The 26,657-nt window shown below is 46.3% G+C and overlaps 1 protein-coding gene across 2 annotated transcripts in view; it reads left to right on the forward strand.

Annotated features, from left to right (window-relative positions):
- EFCAB11 (EF-hand calcium binding domain 11) overlaps positions 1-26,657 on the forward strand; it is a 124,778-nt gene that overhangs the window by 62,877 nt on the left and 35,244 nt on the right. The window contains exon 6 of one of the 2 annotated variants that reach the window (XM_084884393.1): positions 13,488-14,262. The exons of the other annotated variant lie outside the window; for it this stretch is intronic. Within the exon in view, the coding sequence (XP_084740519.1) occupies positions 13,488-13,557 (70 nt within the window). The 3' untranslated portion in view covers positions 13,558-14,262. Of the gene's footprint in view, positions 1-13,487; positions 14,263-26,657 lie in introns of those variants that run through there. 2 annotated transcript variants of the gene reach the window in all.

Here is a 26,657-nt window from a genome sequence, read left to right on the forward strand (position 1 = left end):
AGAGAGGAAAGGCGAGGGAGAGAAAGAAACTACGACGATGTGAGAGACACGATTGGTTGCTTCCTGCACGCCGGGGATGGAGCCCGCAACCCAGGCTTGTGCCTTTGACCGGAATTGAACCTACAATTCTTCAGTCTACAGGTCACGGCTCTATCCACCGAGCTAAAGTGCTTAGGGCTGTGTTTTCATATTTAAGAAGACATAATTTAATTCAGTATGATGAAAACAAATCTGTGAAAGTGTTCATTTTTAAAATATGATTTAGGAAGGCATTTGGCAATGATTTCCACCTTTCATTTTTTTATTTTGGATATAGATTGTTGCTTTGTACATACTTAATACCTCAGATTTCGGTATTAAAATATTTGGGCAGTAGGTAGCACCCAACCTGTTTGTAAAGTTCAAAAGCACCTTTCTGTAAATAATAAATAGCATCTAAAGGCCAGTAGATACATTTAAAAATAAGCAAATAATTCGATTCATCTCATACTCAGCAGTTAAAATAGAATGCATTTCTAATGTATGAATTTAGATTTGACCTTGTAAACACTGAAGGCAGTAGAAACCCCAAATACCACAGTTATCACACAGTTATCACAGCGTTCATCTGGTAAAAGATTACTGTCTCAAATATTTTTCGGAACCATCTTTCAGTACGTCCCAACTTCAAGCTAGAATTTGTCTTCTGTCTTTTGAAATAGCAGAGTCCCCAAGGCATACCCTCCCCTGGCCCCGTGTCATAAGGGAATGGCATTCCTCAGCATTGGAACCAAAGCACAGACTTAATTATAAACATAGAAATAATTGAACACAAAACAATTATAATAATCAGGCTCTTTTTATGCAGTTGTGGGACCTGGATGTCATCAGTCATGATAGAGCATAACTGTTTTTTGTGTTTTTGTTTTTTTTTCCAGCTGGAGTTCTTGCTGGTCAGTGTTTTGAGAGGGTAAATTACATTCACAGAGGGCTCTCCAGGGAATTACTCAGAGTTGTAATACGTGTGTGTGTGTGTGTGTGTGTGTGTGTGTGTGTGTGTGTAATACATATATTTTAGAGGCCCGGTGCATGAATTTGAGCCACTCTGTGGAGAGAGACCACTTAGAGCTTGTTGTTACAGGAGGGATGTCCACAGTGGACCCTCCTCAGCAGCCCTAGAGGCAGCCCATTGCGAAATATGAGTGCTTTTAGTTGAAGCAGCAGGTCAAACAAAGCAAGTGCCACCCCCTTTGCTAGAGTAGAATCCCACCGCATTAAGTCTGAGACACCATTGATTCCAGGGCCCCATGGATACGGTGCCACGAATGAGAGAAAATATTCTGCCCATTCAACTGTGACGATACCAATGACTAGAAGACGCTTCCCAATTTTAGGGATTTTAAAGTGTGGGAAAGGTGTCCTGAGAGGCAGTGCATTAAGATCATGTGCGCCTTAAGCCCTAACAAACATGTCATAGCTATGGTGTTCTGAATTGCTTTCAAATTCCATATATGAAATGCTATCCTCATTCAGTTTCCTTTCTTCTGCCTTTTATGTATGTATGTATTTATTTATTTATTTATTTTATGAGCAATTTAAAAATATATATATTTTATTGATTTTCCACAGAGAGGAAGGGAGAGAGATAAAGAGCTAGAAACATCGATGAGAGAGAAACATCGACCAGCTGCCTCCTGCACACCCCCTACCAGGGATGTGCCCGCAACCAACGTACATGCCCTTGAGTGGAATCTAACCTGGGACCTTTCAGTCCGCAGACCGATGCTCTATCCACTGAGCCAAACCGGTTTCAGCTCTTCTGCCTTTTAAAACCCTCCTTGGCCTCATCGTCTTAGTTCCCTGGCTGCAAACTTGACATTGCTCAGTAGTAGTTTTGGTCATCTCCCCAGAGAGTTGCTCTCTGACCGTCTCAGTTATCCGTCCATCTCTGACCTGTCCGAGTCTCATGAGAGGGTACAGCCCTCTGGGGTGGACACTCCCTGGGCTCATTCTTGCCTTGTGAGCAGGGCCCGTCATGCTGCATGCAGCCCTGGCTCTGGGGCCTTCCCCTCTGCACAGCCCTGGTAGAGCTTTCACTCGGTATTGCTCAGGCTCCCAGGTGCCTGCATCGTGTGGGGACTCGGTAACAACACTGGCGTACCTTGCAGCCTAGTAGGAGAGTAAATGTGTGGAAAGGGACTAGAATTCACCTAACGTTAGCCATAGCAGACAGTTCTGTTGGGGGATCAAGTTCCTCCCATCTTCTTCTTGATTCACTGATCCCCTCTTTCCCTGACCCAGCTCACCCCTTCATAGCATCCCATAAGTCTATATCATCTACCTCACATGCCAAGAAGCCTGTGAGGAGCTGTCTGCAGTGGGCTGCCTGCCCCCAGGAGCGCTACCTGCACCCCTGAGCGTGCTTTGAACAGGAATCTGCTCTAATGCAAACCTAACAGGCCCCTCCCCACGGGCGCAGGAGCAACTCACTGTAAGGATGATGTTTGATAAAGTCCAAGAGGCCCAGTGTCCTCTGACCTTAGTATATGACCACTGAGCCTCTTCTGCTTACACCACCACCACCACCATCACCACCACCGATCATAATAATAGAGCCCTCTCTGGACCCTGCATCACCTCTGGCTCTAACTCAGCCAGGCTTCTTGCAAGAATAAATACATGCCTGATGTTTTTATTTCACCCCACCCTCTTCACATCTCAGCACAGCATCACATGGCTTTCACCTCTGACAGCTCTACTGAATCATTTTGCCAAGTTCACCAGTGACCTGCCAATGGTCTGATTCAGCCTACCCTCTTCAGTCTTGGATCTCTGTCCCGCATTCATCCCTGATGACCACTCCCTCCGTGGACACCCTTTTCCACGGGTGCCAGACTGGTTCCAAGGTCTGGTCCCACCCATAGCAGCCATTCCCTCCCACCTCCATCAGTGGCTGGCCTTCGGCTGCACACCCCTCACCCCCATATTCTCCTCTTTACCAACATGCCTTCTCTGGGATATTCATTCACAGTTCCCACTTCCATGTGGAGGACTCCCCAGTGCCGTGCCTTTATCTCAGTCCTGTTTTCTGAATTTCAGACCCAAACCTTCATTTCCTCCTGGTTCTCTCTCTCTCTCTGGATGTCTCCATTGACCCCTCAAACTCCACACATTGTAAATGTCTAATATCATCTTGTACCTTGACTTGCTAGTCTTTCTCTTTTCTTATAGGACATTTCTGGCTTCACAATATCAACATCTACCCAGTCAGCCCCATCCCAGAATCCTCTAGATCCACTTCTTTTTTGACTGCTTCTAGCCCACAGATTTTGACTACTCTACCAGCCAAATCTGTCCCCGGTTTCTTCTCCTCACCCTCCTTGGCCCATGCTGTGTTAGTTCACTGTAACAAATACAGAGTGGGCGACTTAAACCACAGAAATGGATTTTCTCAGAATTCTGGACGATAGAAGTCGGAGAGCAAGGTGTCAGCAGGGTTGGTTTTTTGGAGGCCTCTGTCCTCGGTGTGCAGATGTCATCTTTCTCTGGGTCTCCTGAGGGTCTTCTGTCTGTGTCCTCATTTGTGGTTCTTGTAAGAACACCTCATGACTTCATTTTAACTTAATTAACTCCATAAAGAACTGTCTCCAAATAGAGTCACATTCTGAGGTATAAGGAGTTAGGACCTCAGCTTATGAATTTTAGGGTGGCAGCAGTTCAGCCATTGATACATGCCCTCATCATCTCCTTCTAGCTAATAGTGTGCTCACCTAATTTGCTGTCCTACCTCCAGAGTCATCTCCATTCTAACATGTCCTCCTTACCACCGTCTGAGAGATTATTCTAATTTCAGATGCGAGCTCACTACTCTCCTGCTTAATTCTTCAATGGCTCCCACTTACACTGAGTGGCCAGATTATTATGATCTCTGAACACATAATAATCTGGCCACCCAGTGTGTGTGTGCATATATATATATATATATATATATATATATATATATATATATATGTATTTTAGAGGCCCGGTGCATGAATTCGTGCATGGGTGGGGTCCTGCCAGCCTGGCCAGGGGGAGGGGACATGGGCAGTAGGCTGGCCTGACAGCTGGTTGAACTCCTGGTCGAGGGGACAATTTTCATATTAGCCTTTTACTATATAGGATATACACTGAGTGGCCAGATTATTATGCGTTCAGAGAACATCATAATCCGGACAGTCAGTGTACACTGCGTGTAATGTCCACGTTCCTTCAGGGGACGTGTCCTTTCCTGACCCAGCAGCTTCAGCACCTTCTTACCCAAATGTGCTCCAACCCTTTGGACATGTTTGAAGTTCCCTAGAGCTTGTAGACCTGCACCTCTGTACCTTTGCACGCGCAGCGTTTTACATCTGGAATTTTCTTAACTCGACTCCCTTTGTCTCGCCAAATCTAAGTCATGTGAGACTCAGAGGAGGTAGCACATTCTGTAGGAAGTCTCACCCAAGAGTGATCAGGAGGAAATGCGGCAAACAGCCACAGGACCCTCTGAGGGCTATTGATAACATACGAGCAAGCATCTCTTTCATATGGACGCAATAAAAGAGAATACGTTAAATGTGAAGTTTGCTAGTTGTCATAGACTCTGCTCATTCTGCGGAGTCCCTGATGCTTTCTCGAAGGACAGATGATACAGTTTACATCTTCCTCTCATCATTTACTTAGCCACCAGCTTAGGATGCAGCTCATCGTATTTAATCACATCCTAACACCTTTCTCAATTGGGAGCCCAGGCCAAAGCCCTCACTCTGAGCAGTCTGTTCCTTAACCCTGGACACACGGTAACAGTGCAGCTTTTCTTCAGCTTCTTTTTTCCCCCCCCCTGAAGAAAAAAAGAGTACAAATTGTAAGAAATGCAGCGCAAATTGTGGGATGTCAGTACATTAGCAGTGGCATGGGGAATCTGATGGGGTCGGGGGAACAGGTGTAAATTGCGGGATAATAGAAAGGAGAGGGCAGCCCGTTAGTAATGCAAGGAATACGGCAGACTTAAAGGAAAGGGACAGATTGCAGGGTGCTATAAGGAAGAGGTCAGTGCATTAGTAACATGGGGAAACTGACAATTTGGGAGGAAAGGGTGCAAATTGTAGGATAATGTAAAGCAGGGGCTTCGCAGGAAGGATGAGCTTCCATTATACCAAGGAGGCTCGCTGGCCATGCAGACCCCGGCTGGAACGTCCAGCATTTTTATGGTTCTGTGGCACAGCAGATCTTTATGTCTCTCAGGATTATGAATTAAATTCCAAATGAATATTAGAGAGCAAAAACTGTTCTTGTCTAATAGAGGAATCCGAAAGATCCTCTCCAGACTTCTGAATGCCTGGACCTAGAAACCTCATGTCTGTCAGCCCTCATAAACACACCCCTTTTGGGGGAACCCTTTGCTACACATAGACATGCACCCCTTCCAGAGGCTTTGTGAATGTGAATGGCATTTCTGGGCTCAAGATAGAATTTAAAGCAGGGGTCCTCAAACTTTTTAAAGTGGGGGCCAGATCACGGTCCCTCAGAGAGCTGGAGGGCCGGACTATATGAACTACTAATTCCTACTGTAACACCTCGGCTGTGCTCACTGCCCAAAAACCTGGCGGGCCGGATCAGACTCCTCTGCGGGCCGCATGTGGCCCGCGGGCCATAGTTTGAAGACCCCTGATTAAAGGAATCATACGATAAAAAAAAATCTCAGGGGGAAAGGGGTATCTGTGTGAGGGGTACAGGAAGAGACTGAACAAAAATCATATACCTATGGATGAGGACAGGCGGCGGGGGCGGGGGGGGAGGTAAGGGCAGAGGGTGGAGTGGGGACCAGGTGGAGGGGAGATATGAGGGGGGGGGGAGAGGAAAGGAGAAACAATTGTAATAATATGAATAATAAAGATTTTTTATTTTATTTTATTTATTTATTTTTTTAAGAATGCCCTTCAGCCCTAGCTGGTTTGGCTCAGTGAATAGAGCATCAGCCCTAAGATCCCAGATTCAGTTCCTGCCAAGGGCACATGCCCGGGTTGTGGGCTTGATCCCCTGTAAGGGGCGTGCAGGAGACAGCCAATCAATGATTCTCATCATTGATGTTTCTATCTCTCTATCCCTCTCCCTTCCTCTCTGAAATCAATAAAGAAATATTTTTTTAAAAATTGACACGAACCTTAAAGGATAGCAGGTGATGGGAGATGGGGGACCTCCCTGGTTTCAGCACATCTTGGGAGTGAGGCGCTGACTGCCCTTTGTTCCCAAATATCCTTTCAAGGATGCCTGTGTGGTGGACAGCCTTGGAAGACAGAGTTGGTGTCTCCCTCTAGAACAGGGGTGGGGAACTTTATTTCTGCCAAGGGCCATTTGGATACTTTTGACATTGGTGGGCCATCCAAAATTATCAACTTAAAAATGAGCCTGCTCCCTGTGGTCCAATATTGAATGGACTCACCCCTAATGCTCTGGCAGGGCCACACCGAATGATTTTGCGGGCCTTGTGGGGCCCACAGGCCCGATGTTCCCCACCCCTGCTCTAGAACAAGAAGCAGGCCTGCTTACTAATGGTTTAGGACAGTGGTCGGCAAACTCATTAGTCAACAGAGCCAAATATCAACAGTAAAACGATTGACATTTCTTTTGAGAGCCGAAAACCGACTTCCGCGCATGGGCCATGAAGTTTCAATAGCACTGTACGTGCACGCCCGCACGTGGTATTTTGTGGAAGAGCCACACTCAAGGGGCCAAAGAGCCACGTGTGGCTTGTGAAACACGGTTTGCCGACCACTGGTTTAGGAAGAGTCCTCTCCTGTAACACACCCTCTGTATGTGCAGGAATTTACCGGGGCGTGTCTGCATCCCACATAGAATTGGGGGGCGGGGGGGGGGGGTGGCGAAACCGGTTTGGCTCAGTAGATAGAGCGTTGGCCTGGGGACTGAAGGGTCCCAGGTTTGATTCTGGTCAAGGGTATGTACCTTGGTTGCGGGCACATCCCCAGTAGGGGGCGTGCAAGAGGCAACTGATTGATGATTCTCTCTCATCAATGTTTCTGAATCTCTATCACTCTCTCTTCCTCTCTGTGAAAAATCAGTAAAATATATATTAAAAAAAAAAGAATTGGGGTGGGGGAGAGAGAGACTGAAAAAAAATGTGCAGATCCTCATGCTGCTTGCTGTGCCCTAAACACTGAAGTCCTTTGTCTATGATCCAGTCACCCCGGGTCTTCTGCCAGCAACCCCAAGATGGTGGCAGGCTCCTGGATAGCTTGGGAGGAGGCTGAATTCTCAGATCCATCTCATCAGTGATGATGTGTTGCATTCCTCTTCCAGAAAACATGGTTCTCTGGAAGAGGAATGGAAGGAAGTCCGTGGGAATTAGTAGAGAATGTGTTGACCAGATTATGTGGTCCATCAGGCAGTAAGGGTCCTCTGCTTTGTGAGTTGTTAGTGAAGGGGAACTGGGGAGGTGGTGGCAGTGGATGCACAGACAGCAGCCCTGACAGGAGTGTCCGCCCTGTTGTAGCCACTCGCACAGAGATTCCTGTTGGGTGAGCAGAAGGTTCTCACCCCATTTCCGACAGCAGCTACATAGGCGGACACTGTCCTGAGTGAGAACAAAGGAAATCTGTGACTGCTACGCATGGGGTCAGGGCAGGCACATGGCACTTGTGAAGAAAGAATGTCAGCAGCTGAGCCCAGCCCTCCTACACCCTGTGGTACAAACTTCAGACCCATCTCTCTATATAAAGAGGTAATATGCAAATTAGGCTGGGACTCCGTAACAGAACACGACCAGAAAGGAGGAGGTTGCATGTACAGGTGAGGCCCGGAGTGGAGATGGAGACAGAGGCAGGGGGTGGCGCCTGAGCCAGCACCGCGGCTTGGGCAGCCTCAGAGCTGACACAGGCAGGGGGCGAGGGACACTGCGAGTCAGGTGCGGGTCCCGGCCCTCCGCGGGGTGCCTCCCCACACATCGGGGGGTGGGGCACCTCCTTGCACAATTTCAATTGTGCGCTGGGCCTCTAGTTTGGAAATAAGGCCTCAAATTGTTCAGCCAGATTACAGTATGCATCTCAAGGTCCATATTTGGAAAAATAATTGTTTTGAAAAGCAAGGGAAGGATAAATGTAAAATTGGGGAGAGGGATTACTTCTGAAGGCAAGGCACAGGGCTGAGATCAGGAAGGGAGCACGCAGCTAGCTACAATAATATTGGTGGTCATTTCTGGTCCTACGCTGGGTGTGGGTTCACAGGTGTTGGCTTTATTATCCTGCTTCGTGATGCAGCTATCGTGTTTATATATATATATATATATATATATATATATATATATATATATATATATATATATATATATGTATGTATATATGACCCAAAGTGGGTCATAAAAATTTATTACATACAAACAACAACAAAAAAAAGAATGGAGATATATAGTTATATATATAACTATATATCTCCATTCTTTTTTTTGTTGTTGTTTGTATGTAATAAATTTTTATGACCCACTTTGGGAAATTCAGTTTATAGTTAGAATTATTGGATTGCTATGAATTACACAACATCTGCTAGGTTCCTGTGTGGATTTTGGTAGAGGGGAGGATAAAGTCTTCCCCTAAGAACCCTCAGGATCCAACGGGAACATATATCTGCACGCCATCACGGGAGAAATCCTGGGGAGGTTGGGCGACTGACCTTTCTTAGTAGGTATGAATTTTGTTACAATTTAAAGTGTTCTCATGGCTGCCTAAGTGAAGATGAATTAAAATTATTTTAGCTTGTTCTCCTAGGCAGAATGCAAACATGGTTCTGCAGATTCTAAAGCTCCTGCTTTTAACAATGTCAGAACCTTGTTTAATCCATTCTGATAACATCACATGAGCATATAGATTTTTTTTTTTAAACCCGAGCACATGAGAATTCCACACGGTTGTCGCCATCAGAAGTCATGGAGCAGGGACAAGTGGGCCCGGCTCTGTGACCTCCGGGAGGGTGACTGCACGGAGGTGTTTTAAGGTCACGTGACCCCTATTTTTAACGACGTCCATGCCTTTCCTTCTCACCAAAATGGTACCATTGGCATCCGGGGAGTTAATATTTTTTATAAACTGGATTTGACGTTCTAAAGTGGGAGGAGGAGGAGGAGGAGGAGGGAACAAGCACATTAGAGATATTTTTGTTTTGCTGAATGTGGTTACGTTACTTCAACCTAAACGCGACGTGTGTGCACACATGTGTGTCTGCGAGGAAGGAGGCGGGTTTGAACGGCCTGTCAGTCCCTGGCATTCCCGTCAACAGTGTGGATGCCCCTTTCCTCCTGACTTGTAATTGGTCCCTGCGAGGGAAGTCAATTACTTAATGGGAAATGTGCCTCAAAGGCAGAGTTGGAAGTGTCTTTATCCCCAGTTGGCAGATATATCTTTATTCAGCTACAGAAAAAATAAACAAACAAAAAATGCTTTCATCTGACTCCCCGAGCGCTCCGAACGAGGACGTGCAGCATGGAGACAGGGGAGGGAGCCCGCCCGGGGGGGCACCTCCTGACGGCAGCCTTGTGGGAGACAAGCTCTCCGGCTCCAGAGACCAGAGGAGGCGGGAGGGAAGCCTCACTCCGAGTTTTCAGGGGGCAGTTCCCTGCGGGACTCTGTGGAGGACTTTCGTCTTGATACGTGCTTACCCAGGCCTTGTTTTGGTGGGGCTTGGTACAAAATCAAAATATCTTCGTAGTCGGAGTATTGTCTAAGGGTCATGAGCTCTTCCTGAAGACTGCACAGCCCCATATGCATTCAGAGTTGAAACAGAATCCCTACTTGGAAATGCAGGCCACCCCAGCCTATAGGCTGCATGGAGGCCTTAGACCAGTGGTCAGCAAACTCATCAGTCAGCAGAGCCATATATCAACAGTACCGTACAACGATTAAAATTTCTTTTGGGAGCCACATTTTTTAAACTTAAACTATATAGGTAGGTATATTGTTATTAACTTAATTAGGGTACTCCTAAGCTGGCCTTTGCTAAAAACTCAAGGGGCCAAAGAGCCGCATGTGGCTCGCGAGCCGCAGTGTGCCGACCACTGCCTCAGACAGTGATAAAAAGGAAGCCTCTATTTCCATTGAGTGCTGGGGCTCACCCCAGGGGCCAGTTGTTTTGATTCCGTGATCAGGCGGCACATCGCTTTAAACAGGTGCGTGCTGCACAGTTGTTACAGCCTTCGTTCCGAGTTTTTCTCTTTGAAGAATCAGTGAAAGTGGAGCTGCTAGCAGAGAAGGCGTTCGTTTCCAGAGTTTGGGAAAGTTGAATCTGGAAGCTGGACATGAATGACTGGACTAGTGCAATCAAATGAGGCTTGTTTTTCAAGGTCCCTCATCCCGAGTGGGGTTGACTCCGCCAGTGCCTGTGGGTCCTGTGGGTGTTAAAATACAGAACGGAAAGGAGGGGGTGCCTTTCCCCCGCTCAGCCTCTAGGCTCCCCCTTTCTTCAGTGCTGTCCTCCCTCACAGGTTCCCATGTCCAAGGATCACTCTGCTCCCAGATCACCAGCCTCTTCTCCCGGGCGCTCCCCCCCTCTCCCCCACTCCTACCCCGTCTCCAGTCCATCAGAGCTCTCGTTTTCTCAGCGGAGCTGGCCTCAGGAAGGTGTTTGTGGGCAGGCATTTTGATTTTACTAATTCATACTACAGTGTACGTAACCGATAGACCCCTAATCCTCCCAGAGGCGTTTGTATTAAAAGAAAATACTCTTATGAAGTGCTTATTAAATCAATCAAGTAGAGATCGTTCAGGGCATAGCACACAGTGAAATAAGAGTTCAAGGCCGAGCGAGGGAAGTTAGGTCGGGGCATGAGGAGACAGAATGGCTCCATGTGGAGTTTGTCCCCCAGAGAGAGCACCCCCTGAGCCAGTCCTGTTTTTCATCACCCCTTCCCGGTGCTGAGCTCCACTGTCCTAGAAAAGGCCAAAGGCTGACATGGCGAGGCAGCAGTCGAAGCTCCCGGTGGAGGTGAGGCTTAGCGAGGGGCTGGGGAGGACCGGGGTGTCTGCTGAGGACGTCACTGACGCGGGGTAGGTGTGAGTTTTGCACAAGCTGGCTAGAAGGCATGGGCCCTGGAGACAGAGGCATCACACTAAATAAAGAGCAGAAGTCACGGGACCCTTCCGCAGATTCAGGCCCTGTGAACGTGGTGAGCAAATAGCCCTGGACCTGCCCTTATTCTTAGGGACAGACGAGTCAGGAAAGAAGACTCGGGTAAACAGTCTACACTAAAACGAGATTGTCGCAAATCTCCACCTGCTGTGTTCGAAAAGCAGAGGATGAGACGGGGCTCCCTGGCATCTCTGAGGGAGGGACACTTTCAGCCAATCCGAACCCACCTAACCCGCCCCGCAGCCAGGGGTGTGGAGGGATCCTTCCCTCCCACACCAGGGGGCTCCTGGGTGCTGCCACTGGGAGCAGGTTTAGTGGCTTCTCGGGAAGCACCCCACGATGCTGGCGGCATAGGGGCATTGTGTGTTACGTCTATGTCTACTTGTAGAATGTAGAACCGAAGGGCAAGGAGTGGACAGTGGGACCATCTAAGAGTCCCTGAAACTTGTGCTCCCCACACCAGCCTCCCTCCCCCCCAACCCCCCACACACACACCCAGACAGTCACTTACCTGCTGGTTTGGCTCTGATTGTGCCCATACCTGTGGCATTTGAACCAGAGAGTGTGAAGTTTAAACAGGCTAGGTGTGTGGGTATGGTGGGTGGAATTTTAAAAAGGCATAGATCCTATTTGTTTAAGACAGTTATGCATTATTTACAATTATTTGTCATTTTAAACAGTATTCCTCATTGGGTTTATTAGAATTTCTTTATAAACTGGAGTTTGGCAGGACGGGGAAGGAGTGAAAAGAAAGGTTATTGGTTAGTGAGAGGTTTGATGATCTTTTGTTCTCTGTATATCTTATCAAAGTTTAAAGAGATTTTAAAATCCAGAATAGCCCTGGCTGGTGTGGCTGTCGGTTGAGTATCGTCCCATGCACCAAAAGGTTGGTGGTTCTGTTCCCAGTCAGGGCATGGACCCAGGCGTTCGGTGCCTGGTTGAGGGTTATATGGGAGGCAACCAATCGATGTTTTCTCTCGTATCATTTTTTTTTTCTTTCTTTCCCTCTTCTGTCTCTCTCAAATCAATAAAAAAAAAATAAAAAAAAAATACTATTTTTAAAACTTGAGACAACTGAATCTTCATTTTCTTCAATGGGAATGATTTCATTTCTTACCAGTCTTGCTTGTCTACATAAGACAGGGCTACCTTGAATTCCTCAGAAATCCTGCCAAGGAAAGCAAACTGTATAGCATAGAACACGTTTAACCTTTCTTCACAACCAACTGCATTTCGTTCCTATTTGCGGAAATATTGAAACTAAAATTAGCGGATTAGGTTCTCCTCCACAAGCATTCGTCATGTGCAGAATCTTCCTAGTTGCCAGAGAACTGGGAGGCACACTTCCTGTCCCCGGGGAACGGCGTGTGATTTATTTGGAAAGAGAGGCAAAAACATGGAAAATGAAGAGTCACTCACTGCTGGTTGCACGGGCTGATCTGAAACCAGGAGCTCAGGAAAGGGAACAATTGCTGGGGTGGAGTGAGGGGCAAGAGGAGGGGGGGCTGCAGAGAGTGGAGAGGCACAGACATTGGCAAGGAAGAGAGGCCATTCTGGGCCACCGGGTTAGTCTGTATTTTCACTCTGCTTTCCCCAAAGTCACTGCGGGAGCATGTCGTTTGATTTCACCATTTTCTTCCTTATGTATTTCCCGGAGACTCGTTAGGATTCGGTCGTATGGTTCACTTCCCTCTACTTGTGTGTTTTTCCAGCGTTTCTGTAATAATTTCCTGTTACTCTTTCAGAATTGTTTTATGATGACATAATAATGATGAAGACAGTATTGCCAAGAGCAAACTAGAAAACAAAACGATCCAGTTATTTCTCATGAAAGAAACGCAGGGAAGGTTTATTGGTGGTTGCTAAACACTGTTCCTACACAAGGCCCGGTTTCGCAGCAACTTACAGTGTCCGGGACTGCCACTCCCTGTTGTCTTGGCCTAACCCGTCCAGTCAGGAACATTTCAGAGGACGGAACCTGCTATCAAGCTGCCCGAGTTCTCCACTGGCTTATTTTATTTTTATTTTTATTTTTAATATATTTAATAATTTTTTACAGAGAGGAAGGGAGAGGGATAGAGAGCTAGAAACATCGATGAGAGAGAGACACCAGGGATGTGCCCTCAGCCAATGTACATGCCCTTGACCAGAATCGAACCTGGGACCCTTCAGTCCGCAGACCGTCGCTCTATCCACTGAGCCAAACCAGTTTCGGCTCCACTGGTTTAATTTAGCATCGAGCTGTTGGAGTCTTCTCCCTTTAATACATTTAGGAGTAAACCTAACATTTTCCATTGAGTGTTTTCTTCCCCTTTTATAGTTATTTCCTGTCCTTGACTCTTCATTTCTTTCTGCAGAGCCTGTGAGCTCCCCTGTTTGGCGGTGAATGCCTTTTGGACAGAGATCATTGAGCATGTGTCCCTTTGAAAGGTGTTCAATAAAATGCTTAGAGAATGAATGAAAAAGACATTCCACATGTGATTAGAAAGAAATAACGCACAGGAAATGAGATACAAGCACACATGTGTGATTTTCATTTTCACAGGTGATTTTTTTTTTTTTTTTTAAATAATCTCATTATAGCCAGCTTCCTGCCCGCTGTACGCTGCCAGGAGCTAACCTTGACACGGAGGCTGTGAGAGGTAGACGCCTAGCAAAGAACTGTTGAGCGTCATCACTTTGTCAAACAGACCCGCTCACCTGTGGCATATGAACGCGTTTGACGCTGCGGATGCTCACATTTGGAAAGCTCTTTGGCTTCCTCTTCTGCATAAAATTCTTCGCAGGACAACTTACGTATTGTAGATGCAGTGTGTGTATCTCAGACCAGTCAACACAACTGAAATGTGACGGTGATGACTCGCTTTTCACAGCCTCCCTTCATTTCCCAGCGGGCAGCTTCCTGTCAGAATTCATTTTCCGTTTGGGAAAGATCTCTCTGACCCCCGATTTTTTTTTTGGACACAAGTCATCCTTCACATATTTGAGCCTACCCATTGTCATCAATCCTGAGCTCCTCGAATGCCAGAAGACCCCTTTATATTCAGAGTGATAGGATCTTTCTCGAACATCAAAGGAGAGACGAGAATGCTTAAGATTGCGCTCCAGTGATATTTCCAATTAAGACAAAATGCTTTGAGTGCATATTCATCTCCGACTTTACGTTTTAAGAAATTAAAGTGTAACTGTTACATTTGAAACAAGATGTGCTTTCTATTTCCCCTCCGTCTTTATAGGATTAAAATGAAAGCTTTGGCGGCGCTGCGGTGTAATTACGTTCAATTAAGCAAACCTTTATGGAGACCCCGTTGTTGGCCCCTCGTTATCGAGGTCTCTGCAAGCACTGCCCTCGGTGGCAGAGAGCCAAGGTGGGAGAGTGCGATCCAGATGGGACAGGAAATTAAGCTTCACTGTGGAAGGGGATTCGTTGGGAAGGCATCACGTGAGAAGGAGTTTCTCGTTGGGTCTTGGAGAAAGTATTGGATTGGACTTCGCAAAGGGGAAAGTCATGCCAGGGTAAGGTTGGCATCAGTAGTGACCGTACGGATTCCTGGCTCCAGGCTGCAGGATGTGCCAGAGAATGAAGGGACTGGTCCCCAGGAAGCATTGCAACCAACGAGGGCTTAATCATCGAGGTCCTGTTTCGAGGGTGAAGGAGATGGACATGTGAAGGGAAGCTCAAATCTTACAAATGTGACACAGCAAGAATCTGACAGCTTCGAACTCCGATTGGCTATTGGGAAGCAGTGCCACAGGAGCCGTGGAGGTGAGCTCCAGGGGCTGGGGAGCCTCGGGGAATAGGAGAACCCTGGTGCCTGTCAGTGTGCGTGGAGGACTAGAAGGGAACATAGACCGGTGGAGCCGTGAGAGGAAGCCCAGGGTTCGGAGGGAAGCCAGACCAGGGATGGTCAGAGGAGAGCAGGATCCTACAGTTTCTTTCTTTTCTAAAAAATATATTTTATTGATTTTTTTACAGAGAGGAAGGGAGAGAGATAGAGAGTTAGAAACATGATCAGCTGCCCCCTGCACACCCTCTACTGGGGATGTGCCCACAACCAAGGTACATGCCCTTGACCAGAATCGAACCTGGGACCTTTCAGACTGCAGGCCGACACTCTATCCACTGAGCCAAACCAGTTAAGGTGGAACCTACAGTTTCATAGAGACAAAGGGAAGGCAGTGTTTCAAGACATGGTGACCAGAGGTGCCAAGAAATCCAAGGTTTGGGACGGGGGACACCATGCTGACGTTTGAGAACTTAGAAGAGGGGTGGACGGAGGTGCCGGCTGGCAGGAACTCTGAAAAGGGAGAGGAGTGTGTGTTGGTGGTAACACAGGATCCTTCCGGTTTTTCCAGCAATAAGCACCTTTGGAGGAAATCCACTCCCTACCCAACTAGCGTTACGGAATAAACTGCCGGCGTGTCATTAATACCTGCAGATGTAAAACGCACCTATTTCTCCACCGAAACCCCAAGCATCATTTTTACAAACCATTTGGCACCAGCATTTTTATTTCCTTTGATTCTACTCTTTCCGTATTTCCCTCGTCCCTTCCTGAGATTTATTTCTAGGTCACTGATTTGGATTCCAAAACCAGTGTTTTCTATAAGCTTATTTTATGCCTCCTAGACTTTAAATTCATACATTTTTTTTTTCCTGGCAGCAACAACTGAAATAGCTTCAAAGACACTTTTTACAACTACCTTGCTTTTTCTTTTTGATTGTATCTTTGTGAAAACGCCCCGGATTGATAGCTCCTGAGAGAGTATGCCTGTAGTAACAACAGGAAAATTGTGTTGTGCTTTTTAGAATTGAGAAATATACTTTGACCTTTTGGGTCTCAAAGACGTCCTTTCCTCCTTTGGTCTCTCGCAGTTCATTCCCGGCCCCAGGGTAATGCCTGGCAGAAATTGGGTATACAGTAAACGTTTGGAAATAAAGTGAATCCAGATTTTGAGAGAAATATCAATGGGAATGAAGTGCCCTTTATGTTTGCTGCAGATGCAACACCTTGAAACTTTACCAATTCACTCTATCCATCAAAAAATCTTTTTTTGCTTGTTTTGTTAATCCTCATCCGAGGGTATTTTTCCCACTGATTTTTAGAGAGACTGGAAGGGAAGAGATGGGGGGAGAGAGAGATCAATGTGAGAGAGACACTTCAACTGGTTGCCTCTCAAATGTACCCCATCCAGGGCTGGGGATCAAACCTGCAACCCAGATATATACCCTTGACTGGGAATCGAGCCAGTGACCCCTCAGTGTGTGGGGTGACATTCTAACCACTGAGCATACCACCCAGGGCAAAACAAAAATTGACATTTTTAAATACATGAAATAAATTATTTAAGTGCCCCAAATCACCAGTCCTTATAAACTTCAAAACTCATGGTTTGTTACCTAATAATGGTGGCTAAGACTACTTTGCTCTATTTCCCCAATTTTTATAATTTTGTGATAAGCCATTGCCTATTATATACCTTGTTTTATTTTTTATTTTTTATTTTTTCTAGTATCACACACTTGTTTTCAGTTACAGTTTACATTCAATATGATTTTGTATTAGTTTCAAGTGTATTAGTTTCATAGCGGTCAGCCATTCATATACTTCACAAAGTTCATATACCTGTGTTTTAAATCGCATCTTAAGAAGTCACATCCCATCACGCTCCTGTAGTTATGTAATTCTAATATTTTGAACTATAGTTTCTTTCTTTGGAGGGAATGAAGCGGAACCAACATAACTCTGTGTTGTCTCACAAGCTGCCATTATGCATGTCATGTTTCTATGCTCCAGAGGAAAGACACGAGGGAATTGTTTTCTAAGAAATCATGCTATCCTGGATACAAACTCTTACATCTTATAGCCTATTGATAACCTGTATCTTAGTTATCTGCAGGCCTGCCTCTCTTTATTGCGCTTTTTGCTTGATCACCATTCACAAATATTGCTTTTTTTTTTTTTTTTTTAAACAAACCTACGGCAAGACCCTCCTTTGACTTGCTTGATTGCAATATGTACTCACTTTATTGCGGTGGTCTGGAACCAAACCCGCAATATGTCTGAGGTCTCCCTACATTTCTGACCCACAAACTACCCTGACTCTTAGGCAGATGAAAGCAGTGAACACTTAGTACTTTACCTGTGGGTCAGGAACCTGGGTGTGGCATAGTCTGTGGTCCTGGATCAGGTCCTCTCATGAGGTCAGGTTCAAGATGCTGGTGGGTGCTTGGGTCATTTGAAAGCTGAATGGGGCCGGAAGACCGACTCCTGGCATGGCTCACTCAGACGCCTGGCATTTAGTGCCTGCTGCTTGCAGGAGCCTCAGTTTCTCTCCTCAACTAGTCAGATTTTCATGTTCGAGTCCCAAGAGGTCATCGTCAAAGCTTCTCGAATGTCTTCACGACATGGCATCCGACGTTCCCCCAAAGCAGGTGACTCGGGGCGGGGGGGAGGGCGAGCAGGAGGAAGCACAGGGCCCACAGCGAAGGGGCGGGCGCTCAGACTCTACTCCTGGGAGGAACAGGAAGGAATTTGTGGACGTGTTTTAAAACCACCACAGCCGATAGAAACATAAAACACTGCGTGCTACACCTTCGGCGCTTTGTCTAGGATCTGAAAGTGTCTGGGAACCAAGTTACTTATTTCATTTCTAAATTTAAAGTGCTATGGGACAGTCCCCTTTATCTTTTCCATCCCCCCCCCCCCCAGGAATTTTGCCCTGGTTGATGAAGGAATCGAACATGATATTTAGATGTGAAGTGGGAGCTCAGTAAATGAAAGATCGGATATCAGACCCCCTGGCCACACTGAGCATTGCTAATAAAAAGTCCTCCAAGCAAGAGTCTAGGCCCTAAACTAAGGGAGAAGGGAAGAGCAGATGCAGTCAAGTGATTTTTTTTGTCTAAATCCACAGGACCTGGTGACAGGTATGTGGTGGAAGGAGGGAGGAGGGTGGAGGAGTGGAGGAGGGTTCCCGGGCCTCTGGCCTGGGAGTCTATGCGAACGGTGGTATGGTGTAGAACACGGGGAAAGGAGCAGGTGCAGGGTGGATGGTGCCACCAGTCTGGGATGTGTCTGTGGGACCACCGGGAAGGCGTTTTGTCTGGAAATGGGCCTCTAGGTCAGATGGTTCCAGAATATCCAGGAGAGAGCCTGGTCCTTAGATGTGGTTCTATTGGTGTCCACTCGTTGGATTGTTGGACAGAATAGAGCCAACTGGCCCCGGCAGCCTTTCTCTGCTGCTGTCTGTACCTCCGTGCCCTGGCTGAGGGGGGCGCCATGGGTGACCTCCTATCTGCCGACGTAGAAGGTGTGTTGTCCTGGGGGCGCGGCCCTTCTGTCTGCCCAGTCTCCCGCAGGCTGTTGCCTGGAGCTTGCTTCTACTTCCTGGGATTTTATGACTTGGCAATCGGAAGTCAGCCTTCCTTTTGGGGGTTTGCTTTTTCATGTCTGTGTCTGTTTGAAATGTCATTCACTTTTCTTCTTAGTAGACAACCACGGATTCAGGCTTTATTTTCCGGGGGAAATACTTCTAATAAAACTGCAGCTTGGTTTTTCCATGTGGGTGTTGATAGGGATGGTTGTAATGAGGCCTCTTTGATTAGTCACTCTCTGTCTGACGATGAATTATTTCAGATGTGCCGGCTTCCTTTTTTAATTTTGATTGAAAGAGTTATCTTGAGACATAACACACTTAGCTTTTATTATAGGCTACAAACTTTCCAGCGTACTCTCTCCTTTGTGCTAATCTGATTGCGTAATTAAAATGTCTGACTCCAGTTCCTACAAATATCTGCCTTTCATTAAGTGAAATCATTCCCGTGTAAACAAATAACAATTGCAGATTGTGCTACCCACACTCCCTTCTTGTGAGGACTCTGGCGCCTCCCTTGTTTGTTAAATGACAGTCTTTGATAAAACCTAGCTGTGGCATGTTTTCTCATTTTTCATGATGCCGGTAGAAAACAAAGGGTTTCCCATACATAAAAATGATGACAGGAATAGTTGCCTCGTGGATTACGGAGATTAAGTGACACGATGCATGTCACGTGCTTCGCACAGTGACTGGCACGTAGTAGGTGCTCATTAAATGCTAGCAATGTCTGTTTTTGGTTAGCAGAAGAAGCTCTCTTCACCAGTTCGCCAGCATGAAGGAAACTCACAGTCTCGATGCCGGGCGATCCGGTGGGCACACGGCAGGGGGCTTATGGGGGGGGGGGGCTTCTCCCCAGGGCACTCATGCGCTTCTCCTACAAACTGATGTGTATTTGCCCCCCAGCCTGTGTATATTGTTTGTTCTCAAGCCTGTTTATGCCCATTGGACCTACTATTGTATTTACGTAATTTAATTAAACGTGAAGCCAACAGAATGCCAAAATCAAGTTCTGAAGGCTTTGGACAGACTGAATAAAGATCAGTCACTAAATGAGAGACAGAAAGTAGAATCGTGGTTGCCAGGGGTGGAGGGGAAGAAAGCGGGGAGGTCGGGAGCTGTTACTGAGTGGGTATGGAGTGTCAGTTTCGTGAGGCGAAGGGCTCTGGCAGTGGATGGTGGTGACGGTTGCACAATATGAATATACTTAATGGGCTGAAGAGTTAAAAGGGTCCTTATGGCTAAGTATTATATGTATCTTATTACAGTTGAAAAAAACTTAAATGTTGCATTAGCCGTGGGTGAGATAACTGTTCAAGGTTGGGGAGAGGGATAAGCGATGTAGACGGGTTCCACATGGGGGTTGTTCTCCAATGGTCTTTGAGTTTTCATGCTTCCAGGAAACCAACATAGAAAAGTCACTGGGAACACAGGGCAGAATCTCAGGGATGCGGGGATGTTTATATTTGAAATTCAAAATTCAGCATTTACGTTACAGGAGTGTCTTTGTTTGGGCTGGGACACAGGCTGGGAGCTCTCAGAATCAGGGAAACGGGACTCACGGAGAATCGAAGCTCAGGCGGGCTGGTGCCGACCCAGCACCATTCAGAGGTCTGACAGAGAGTTTGTCCTCGGCCTTGACCAGACATTGGGTGTGGGCATCCCCAGGCGAGGGCCGTCACCTTGAACAAGGCAGCTTCCCTCCGCTGAGGCCATAAGGCTCTCCGCTGTGAACACCCAGCAGGTAGCCGTGTCCGCCCGGGATAGGATGGTATGTACGTATGCCAGAGCATCCACAGGTGCGTGTCTCCGTTTGTTGAGCACGCTCCCCTTTCCACAGGCTTTTTAAAATTAGCTGATTGGCTGTTGGTCCAGATGTCTTCTGCTAAGAGCATCTTCACCTCCGTGCACAGTCTCCTGAGGTGTCACTGTGTGTGATCTTTCTTTCCTACAGATGCCAGTCGTCCCAGTGGTGGCAGAGCCTCTGTGTGGCTTCGTGATAAGGAGTAAGTGTGGGGACGTGTTTGAACCTCCACTGACGTTAGGACTGACTTTCAAATACTCTCCGGTGTGTATTTTGAGATGTGTGAAACCTCAGATTTTTGCTTCTTAAATTTCCAGGCCTCTTTGGCATTTGATGATCTTTGTGTGTGTATCAGATTCCCCATTTTTATACGAAAGGTCATGCCCTCGGACCTGTGTTCTATATCCGTATATTCTTCAGTTATTCTTCCATTGGCCACAGCAATGTCCACCCCTGTTCCTTTCAGACCTGCATTTTCCACTTGTTTGTTTGTTTGTTTTTATTGATTTTGGAGAGAGGAAGGGAGAGATAGAAACATCAATGATGAGAGAGAATCATTGATTGGCTGCCTCCTGCAGGCTCCTACTGGGGATCCAGCCTGCAACCAACTTTGGCCTGTGCCCCAAACAGGAATCGATCTGTGACCTCCTGGTTCATAGGTTGATGCCCAACCAGACAGGCTGCATTTTGCCTTTAGACCTCATCCTGCTATCCTGATCCCAGGCTCGCAGTGTGAATGCCGACCAGAACCCAGGATGCCCACATTTCATTTCAGATGCACTCTTTCTGTCCTGAAAACAGGAGTGCTATTTATGTGATTAAAAAAACAAACAAACAAAAAAAAAAAAACCCATCTTAACCAGTTTTAAGTGTATAGAGCAGTAGTGTTACTCTTCATGTTGTCATGTAACCAATCTCTGAAACGATTTCCTCTTGCAAAACTGAAAGTCCATACATCTATTAAACATCCATTTCCCACCGCCCCCAGGCCCAATCTAATTTCTGTTTCTATGACTTACTCTTCTCCTGGTGGTCATTCATATAAGACAAGTCCTACAGCATTTATCTTTTCTCACTGGCTTGTTTCACTGAGCGTAATGTTCTCAAGGACATCCGCCTACAGAGTGTCAGGATTTCCTTCCTTTTAGCCAGTGAACTGCCGCGATGGTTTGAATTCGATTAAAAAAGATCCGCTGATTGCGTCTATAGACACTTATGGCATGCAAATGGTTAAAGGCTGAATAATATTCCATTGTGTGTGTGCACCGCATTTTGTCTAACCATTCACCTGTTGACAGACTTTTGGGTTGCTTCCATCTTTTTGACTGTTGTGAATAACGCTATGAACACGGGTGTGCACATTTTTACCTATTTTTAAATGCATTGTTTTTTTTGTTTCTATCCGCTTGTAGACGATAAAGAGGAAGCCTGAATCCCTTTGCCAGTGCGGCCATAAATATAACGCAGAGATTCGGTGATTACCCCACGGCGCCTCTTTTTCCTCTCGCGTTTGGGCGGGCGCTGACCTTTCAGTAGGAGGACCATTCGGTCTCATTTACGCTCAGCTCTTCATTTCGCCGCATTTTGGTGTTTCCTTGGTTTCAAATTTTATCTCTTTAGGTGCACTGGGAACTGGAGCTTTTCATTTGACTTGTGATCTTGTGCATCCTGGAAGCTCATACATGTAATCGTGGAACAAATAAAGCAGCTGGAAGGAATCTTTCCTGAACAAAACCCAAGTGGGGCAGTTGGGTGTGAGCCAAGATTTCAATAGCTGCAGAGGGAGATGCGAAAAGGCTGCCTCTCTTCCAGCGCCAACAAATCACACCTGGCCCGACAGGAATGCCCCGGAGGTGAGGATCAGACGGAGGCGGGAGACCTTCGCGCAGTTCATTGCCTGCCCGCAAAATAGAGTGTTTGCGGCTGCCTCCCAAGGTCTCTGCGCCAGGTTAATTGCTGCGATGAGGCTGAAGGCAGAGCAGCACTGTGGCTCAGTGGGCTCCGCCGTGGGTGGACATTCCCAGGCTGCTCGTCTGAGCCCAGCCTCCTGCTAACTAGCCTCGTGGGCCTCGGCTGAACATCGCACGGTGAACTTCCCAGGGTTCTGTTCCTCTACCCCAGTGGTCGGCAAACTCATTAGTCAACAGGGCCAAATATCAACAGTCCAACGATTGAAATTTCTTTTGAGAGCCAAATTTTTTAAACTTAAACTTCTTCTAACACCACTTCTTCAAAATAGACTCGCCCGGCCATGGTATTTTGTGGAAGAGACACTCTCAAGGGGCCAAAGAGCCGCAGTTTGCCTACCACAGCTCTAACCAAAATCCTGAACTGTAATGCACATTTAGCTCCTAAGCCACTAACTAATCATAAGAGAGGCCCTGTTTCACCAGCCTCTTTTCCACAGAGAAAGCTTAATGTCCTGCAGTGAAATGAAGTAAAATTTCACTGGCCATTTTGATAAGCTTGGATTTTTAAAAATGTCTTGACACATGTCTGGACAGACACAAAAGCAAAAGCTTGGGATGGAGGTAGGTTTAAAAAAACATCAAGGCAGTGTCCCAAGTTTCTCATCGTTTGTCCGTTTATTTAGCCAGCATTCACAATTCCCTAGACTAAAATTGCTTCTCAAATGTTAGGTGCAGAAGCAATTGGAAGGCTTTTTAAACACCTTTTTTTTTTTTTTCTGGGGCCCATCCTCAGAGCGCCTGATTGAGTAGGGAGCAAGCAAGCCCCTGTGGCTTAATGGTGAGGAGCGGTCGTCAGCCCGGCAAAGATGGGCGGACCCTGAAAATGTGTGTCTCTGTCTAACAAGCTGCCGGTGATGGTGTCACTGCTGGTGATGGAGACCCTTAGAGCGCCGAGGTGAAGAAGACACAGCACACCCAGCTGGCGTGGCTCAGTGGTTGAGCGTTAACCTATGAACCAGGAGGTCAAGGTTCAATTTATGGTCAGGGGCACACGCTGCAGTTGTAGGCTCCGTCCCCAATGTGGGGTGTGCAGGGGGCAGCCGATCAATGACTCTCTCTCATCGTTGATGTTTCTTCTCTCTCTCTCTCTCCCTGAAAAGCATTAAAAAAATATTTTTAAAAGACAACACGTCATACCCATACCACAGAGGGGTTAATAATAATACTTGATACAACCCCATTGTATCATGCGTGTGTACACAGGTGTGTTCTAAAGGCATTTCAGAGAACTCAGCGTATGTGAAGGCATAGAGACTGAAACCACGGGACATGTTCAGGGATGTAGAGTTTGCATTACTGGAGCAGAGTTCATAGCCAGCCAGCAGGTGTTTTGGGGGAAAGGTAGGGGGTTTGAAGGGAACATGTGTCTTAGAGAGATGCCAAGCACCAGACAGAGCTCTGATCATAATGGGTCTGTGTCTCCTGAGGAATTTGGTTGTTTTCCTAGCCTGGTAACAAAGGGAATGGAACAGAGAACATTGGAAGATTCACAGGAAATCTCAAGGAGGTCGAATTATCAATAGCATTTGGCCAAATATAATGTAGTCAACCCAGGAATCTCTCTCAAATCACACTTTAGTTCAAAGTTCACCTCCCTAATGTATGGTTTCTTCAGTTCTGGTCATTGTTATAGGATGATTTACCTGTTCTTAGAAATTACCCACTTTTCATTATTTTCTGGGTTCTTTTTCTATCTAGTGAATAGTCAGCCAGTCATCTTTGTTCCAAAATTGCTTATAATAGTTAACAGTTGGGATGCAAAGGCATTAACAATAAAAGTATCTTACAAAAATAGGTTTTCTTATTATATCGCATGCTTACAACAGATACTGTAGACAAATAAATAAATAAATAAATAAAACCTCACATAAGCCCACCCACTAGCTAGAACAGCTGTTAAAATCCCTAAAGATGACCTTCTCAGGCCCTTTTCTGTGTCTATGTGCATTTTTCCCTATTGACACAGAGAGGGCCAGACCTCGCATGTTTGGAAAACCAGCATCATTTAAGAGCCTGCCAGGCGATGGGCATGTGCCCTGGTCCAGCTGGACTCCCACTGTCTGATACGAAGTCTGTTCCGAGTAGCCCCTGTGGTTGCCAATCAATCTGAAAGGAGAAATCAGCCCAGCAAAGGCTGCAAGTGGAGGAATAGAGGTCCCAGGCCCAGGGCATTGCTGACACGGAGCCTCGGAGGTGAGACCGTAGCACCTGCAGACGAGGGGAGTGGAAGCTGGAGAGATGGAAGCCTTGCAATCAACACCTGTGGTTGGACATCCTGGGAGATAATTGGCCCAAATTAAGTTAGTCAGGAGGGGGAAAAAACAAGTAAACTAAAAAGTCAAAGAAAAGCCGAAACTGGTGTGGCTCAATGGATAGAGCGTCGGTCTGAGGACTGAAGGGTCCCGGGTTCAATTCTGGTCAAGGGCATGTACCTTGATTGCGGCCACATCCCCCATGGGGGGTGTGCAAGAGGCAGCTGCTCGATGTTTCTCTCTCATTGATGTTTCTAGCTCTCTATCTCTCTCCTTTCCTCTCTGTGAAAAATTAATAAAATATATATTTTTTAAAAAGTCAAAGAAAAATATAAAAATATGGCAGCCTACCTCTACACAGTATTCCTTTTCAACCAGATTGTGTTAACATGTTGTCTTCACCCACTTGATGTTGACTTAGTTGTTTTCGGCAAATTGCTTTCAGTCACATTGTCTGGATCCAATTTTACAGGATTTGGGGGCTCACTGGGTACGGTGGGATGCTGAGGGCGGCTGTCATGGTGGTGTCGCCTTGGTAGCTTTAAATCAGCAAAGGCTACAGATCAGGGCCCATCTTCGGCCTGCTTCTCTGGAGCGCAGGCGCACCATGCCTTTGAGCACCCATCACCGCGTTCCGCAATGCTTTCCCATGACAGCGACCCTCCCTGCCAGGGCCAGCAGGAGGCGCCTTCCCAGAGTTCCCCAGAGATTAAACCTCTAGCCTCTACTTACCACCTTCCTGTATTTCCAATGTCCAGGTGTCAACACCCAGGGGTAGAGCCCAAAACCAGGTGTTGGGCGGGAGGAAGCAACTGGGAAGCCGGAGAACGAGGAGCAGAGGAGTGAGCCGTGCAGGGGGAGCTCAGGGTGGATGTGACGTTGGATGGGCCAGTGCCCCAGGTAGCACTGTCCCAGGTACACAAGCTGGCTGTGACCTCCTTCAGTCCCTGTGTTCATTAATCTAATCCAGAGTCAAAACCATGTTTATAAAACCAAGACTCTTTACCTCAGCTCACTCTGTTGACATTAACATTGAACAAGGGAAAGCTGCATGAATCGTTCTCCCTGGTTTTTGTGAACCAAGGCAGAAGCACCAAAATGTGCTAGTCATCATTGGGTTCTTCACTACCTTCTTCTTTTAAAAAATATATATATTGATTTTTTACAGAGAGGAAGGGAGAGAGATAGGAGAAGAACAGAGAGTTAGAAACATCGATGAGAGAGAAATATTGATCAGCTGCCTCCTGCACACCCCCTACTAGGGATGTGCCCAAAACCAAGGTATATACCCTTGACCGGAATTGAACCCGGGACCCTTCAGTCTACAGGCCATGCTCTGTCCACTGAGCCAAACTGGTTTCGGCTCTTCTCTATTTTCTGCTCACAGTTTCACTGAAGAATATCCTTGAAGATTATTTTGTTAAATCTCAGTCCTCAAGTGCACATCTCGTTAAGCATGGGAGTGTCCATACAGCATTTCTGCTACATGCTGAAGCACAGCGTTGCTCCAGAAGCACTTGCCTGGCTGTTTGAGCTCTGAACTGGCCACTGTCTAAATGGGACGCTGAATTTATTTGAAAGAATGACTGACAGGCAAAAGTACCGTTATTCAGACCTAAGTATTTCGTTAACGTTTTCTCAAAAAATGAACGAAGTAAGCCTGTCATTTCAGAAAACAACTGACAGGGTTTGTTGACAATGATCAAATTCAAGCTCGCAAGTGAAAATTAGGATTTAGGAAATCTGTGTCCACCACTGTGAGCTTGACAGTTTCTCAATACTTAAAGGCTTTCCTCATGAATTCAGTGGGGATATTAACAAGTGTGGTTTCTTATATTGTACAATGAAATCTGTTAACATTTGGAAGATCTATGTAACTCAGTGAATTAATATTTTTTCAGAGAACTGATGTAGACACTACAAAATCATGCTCGGGTAAAAGATTTATTGAAAGTATAAGATACACCAGTGGTTTTTAATATAACAAAATTAAATGAAAAGTTAATTGACATGGTTTCTAATTTTGTTATATCTAGCCTTTAAGAAACTACCACTTATTGAGTTTTCGTATCAAAAAAGAACATGTGCAATTATCTGAAAAGACCGTTCAGCACTCCTGTTCCT

This window comes from Pipistrellus hanaki (genome assembly GCF_964339955.1).
Source record: "Pipistrellus hanaki genome assembly, chromosome: 1".
Classification (NCBI taxonomy): domain Eukaryota; kingdom Metazoa; phylum Chordata; class Mammalia; order Chiroptera; family Vespertilionidae; genus Pipistrellus; species Pipistrellus hanaki.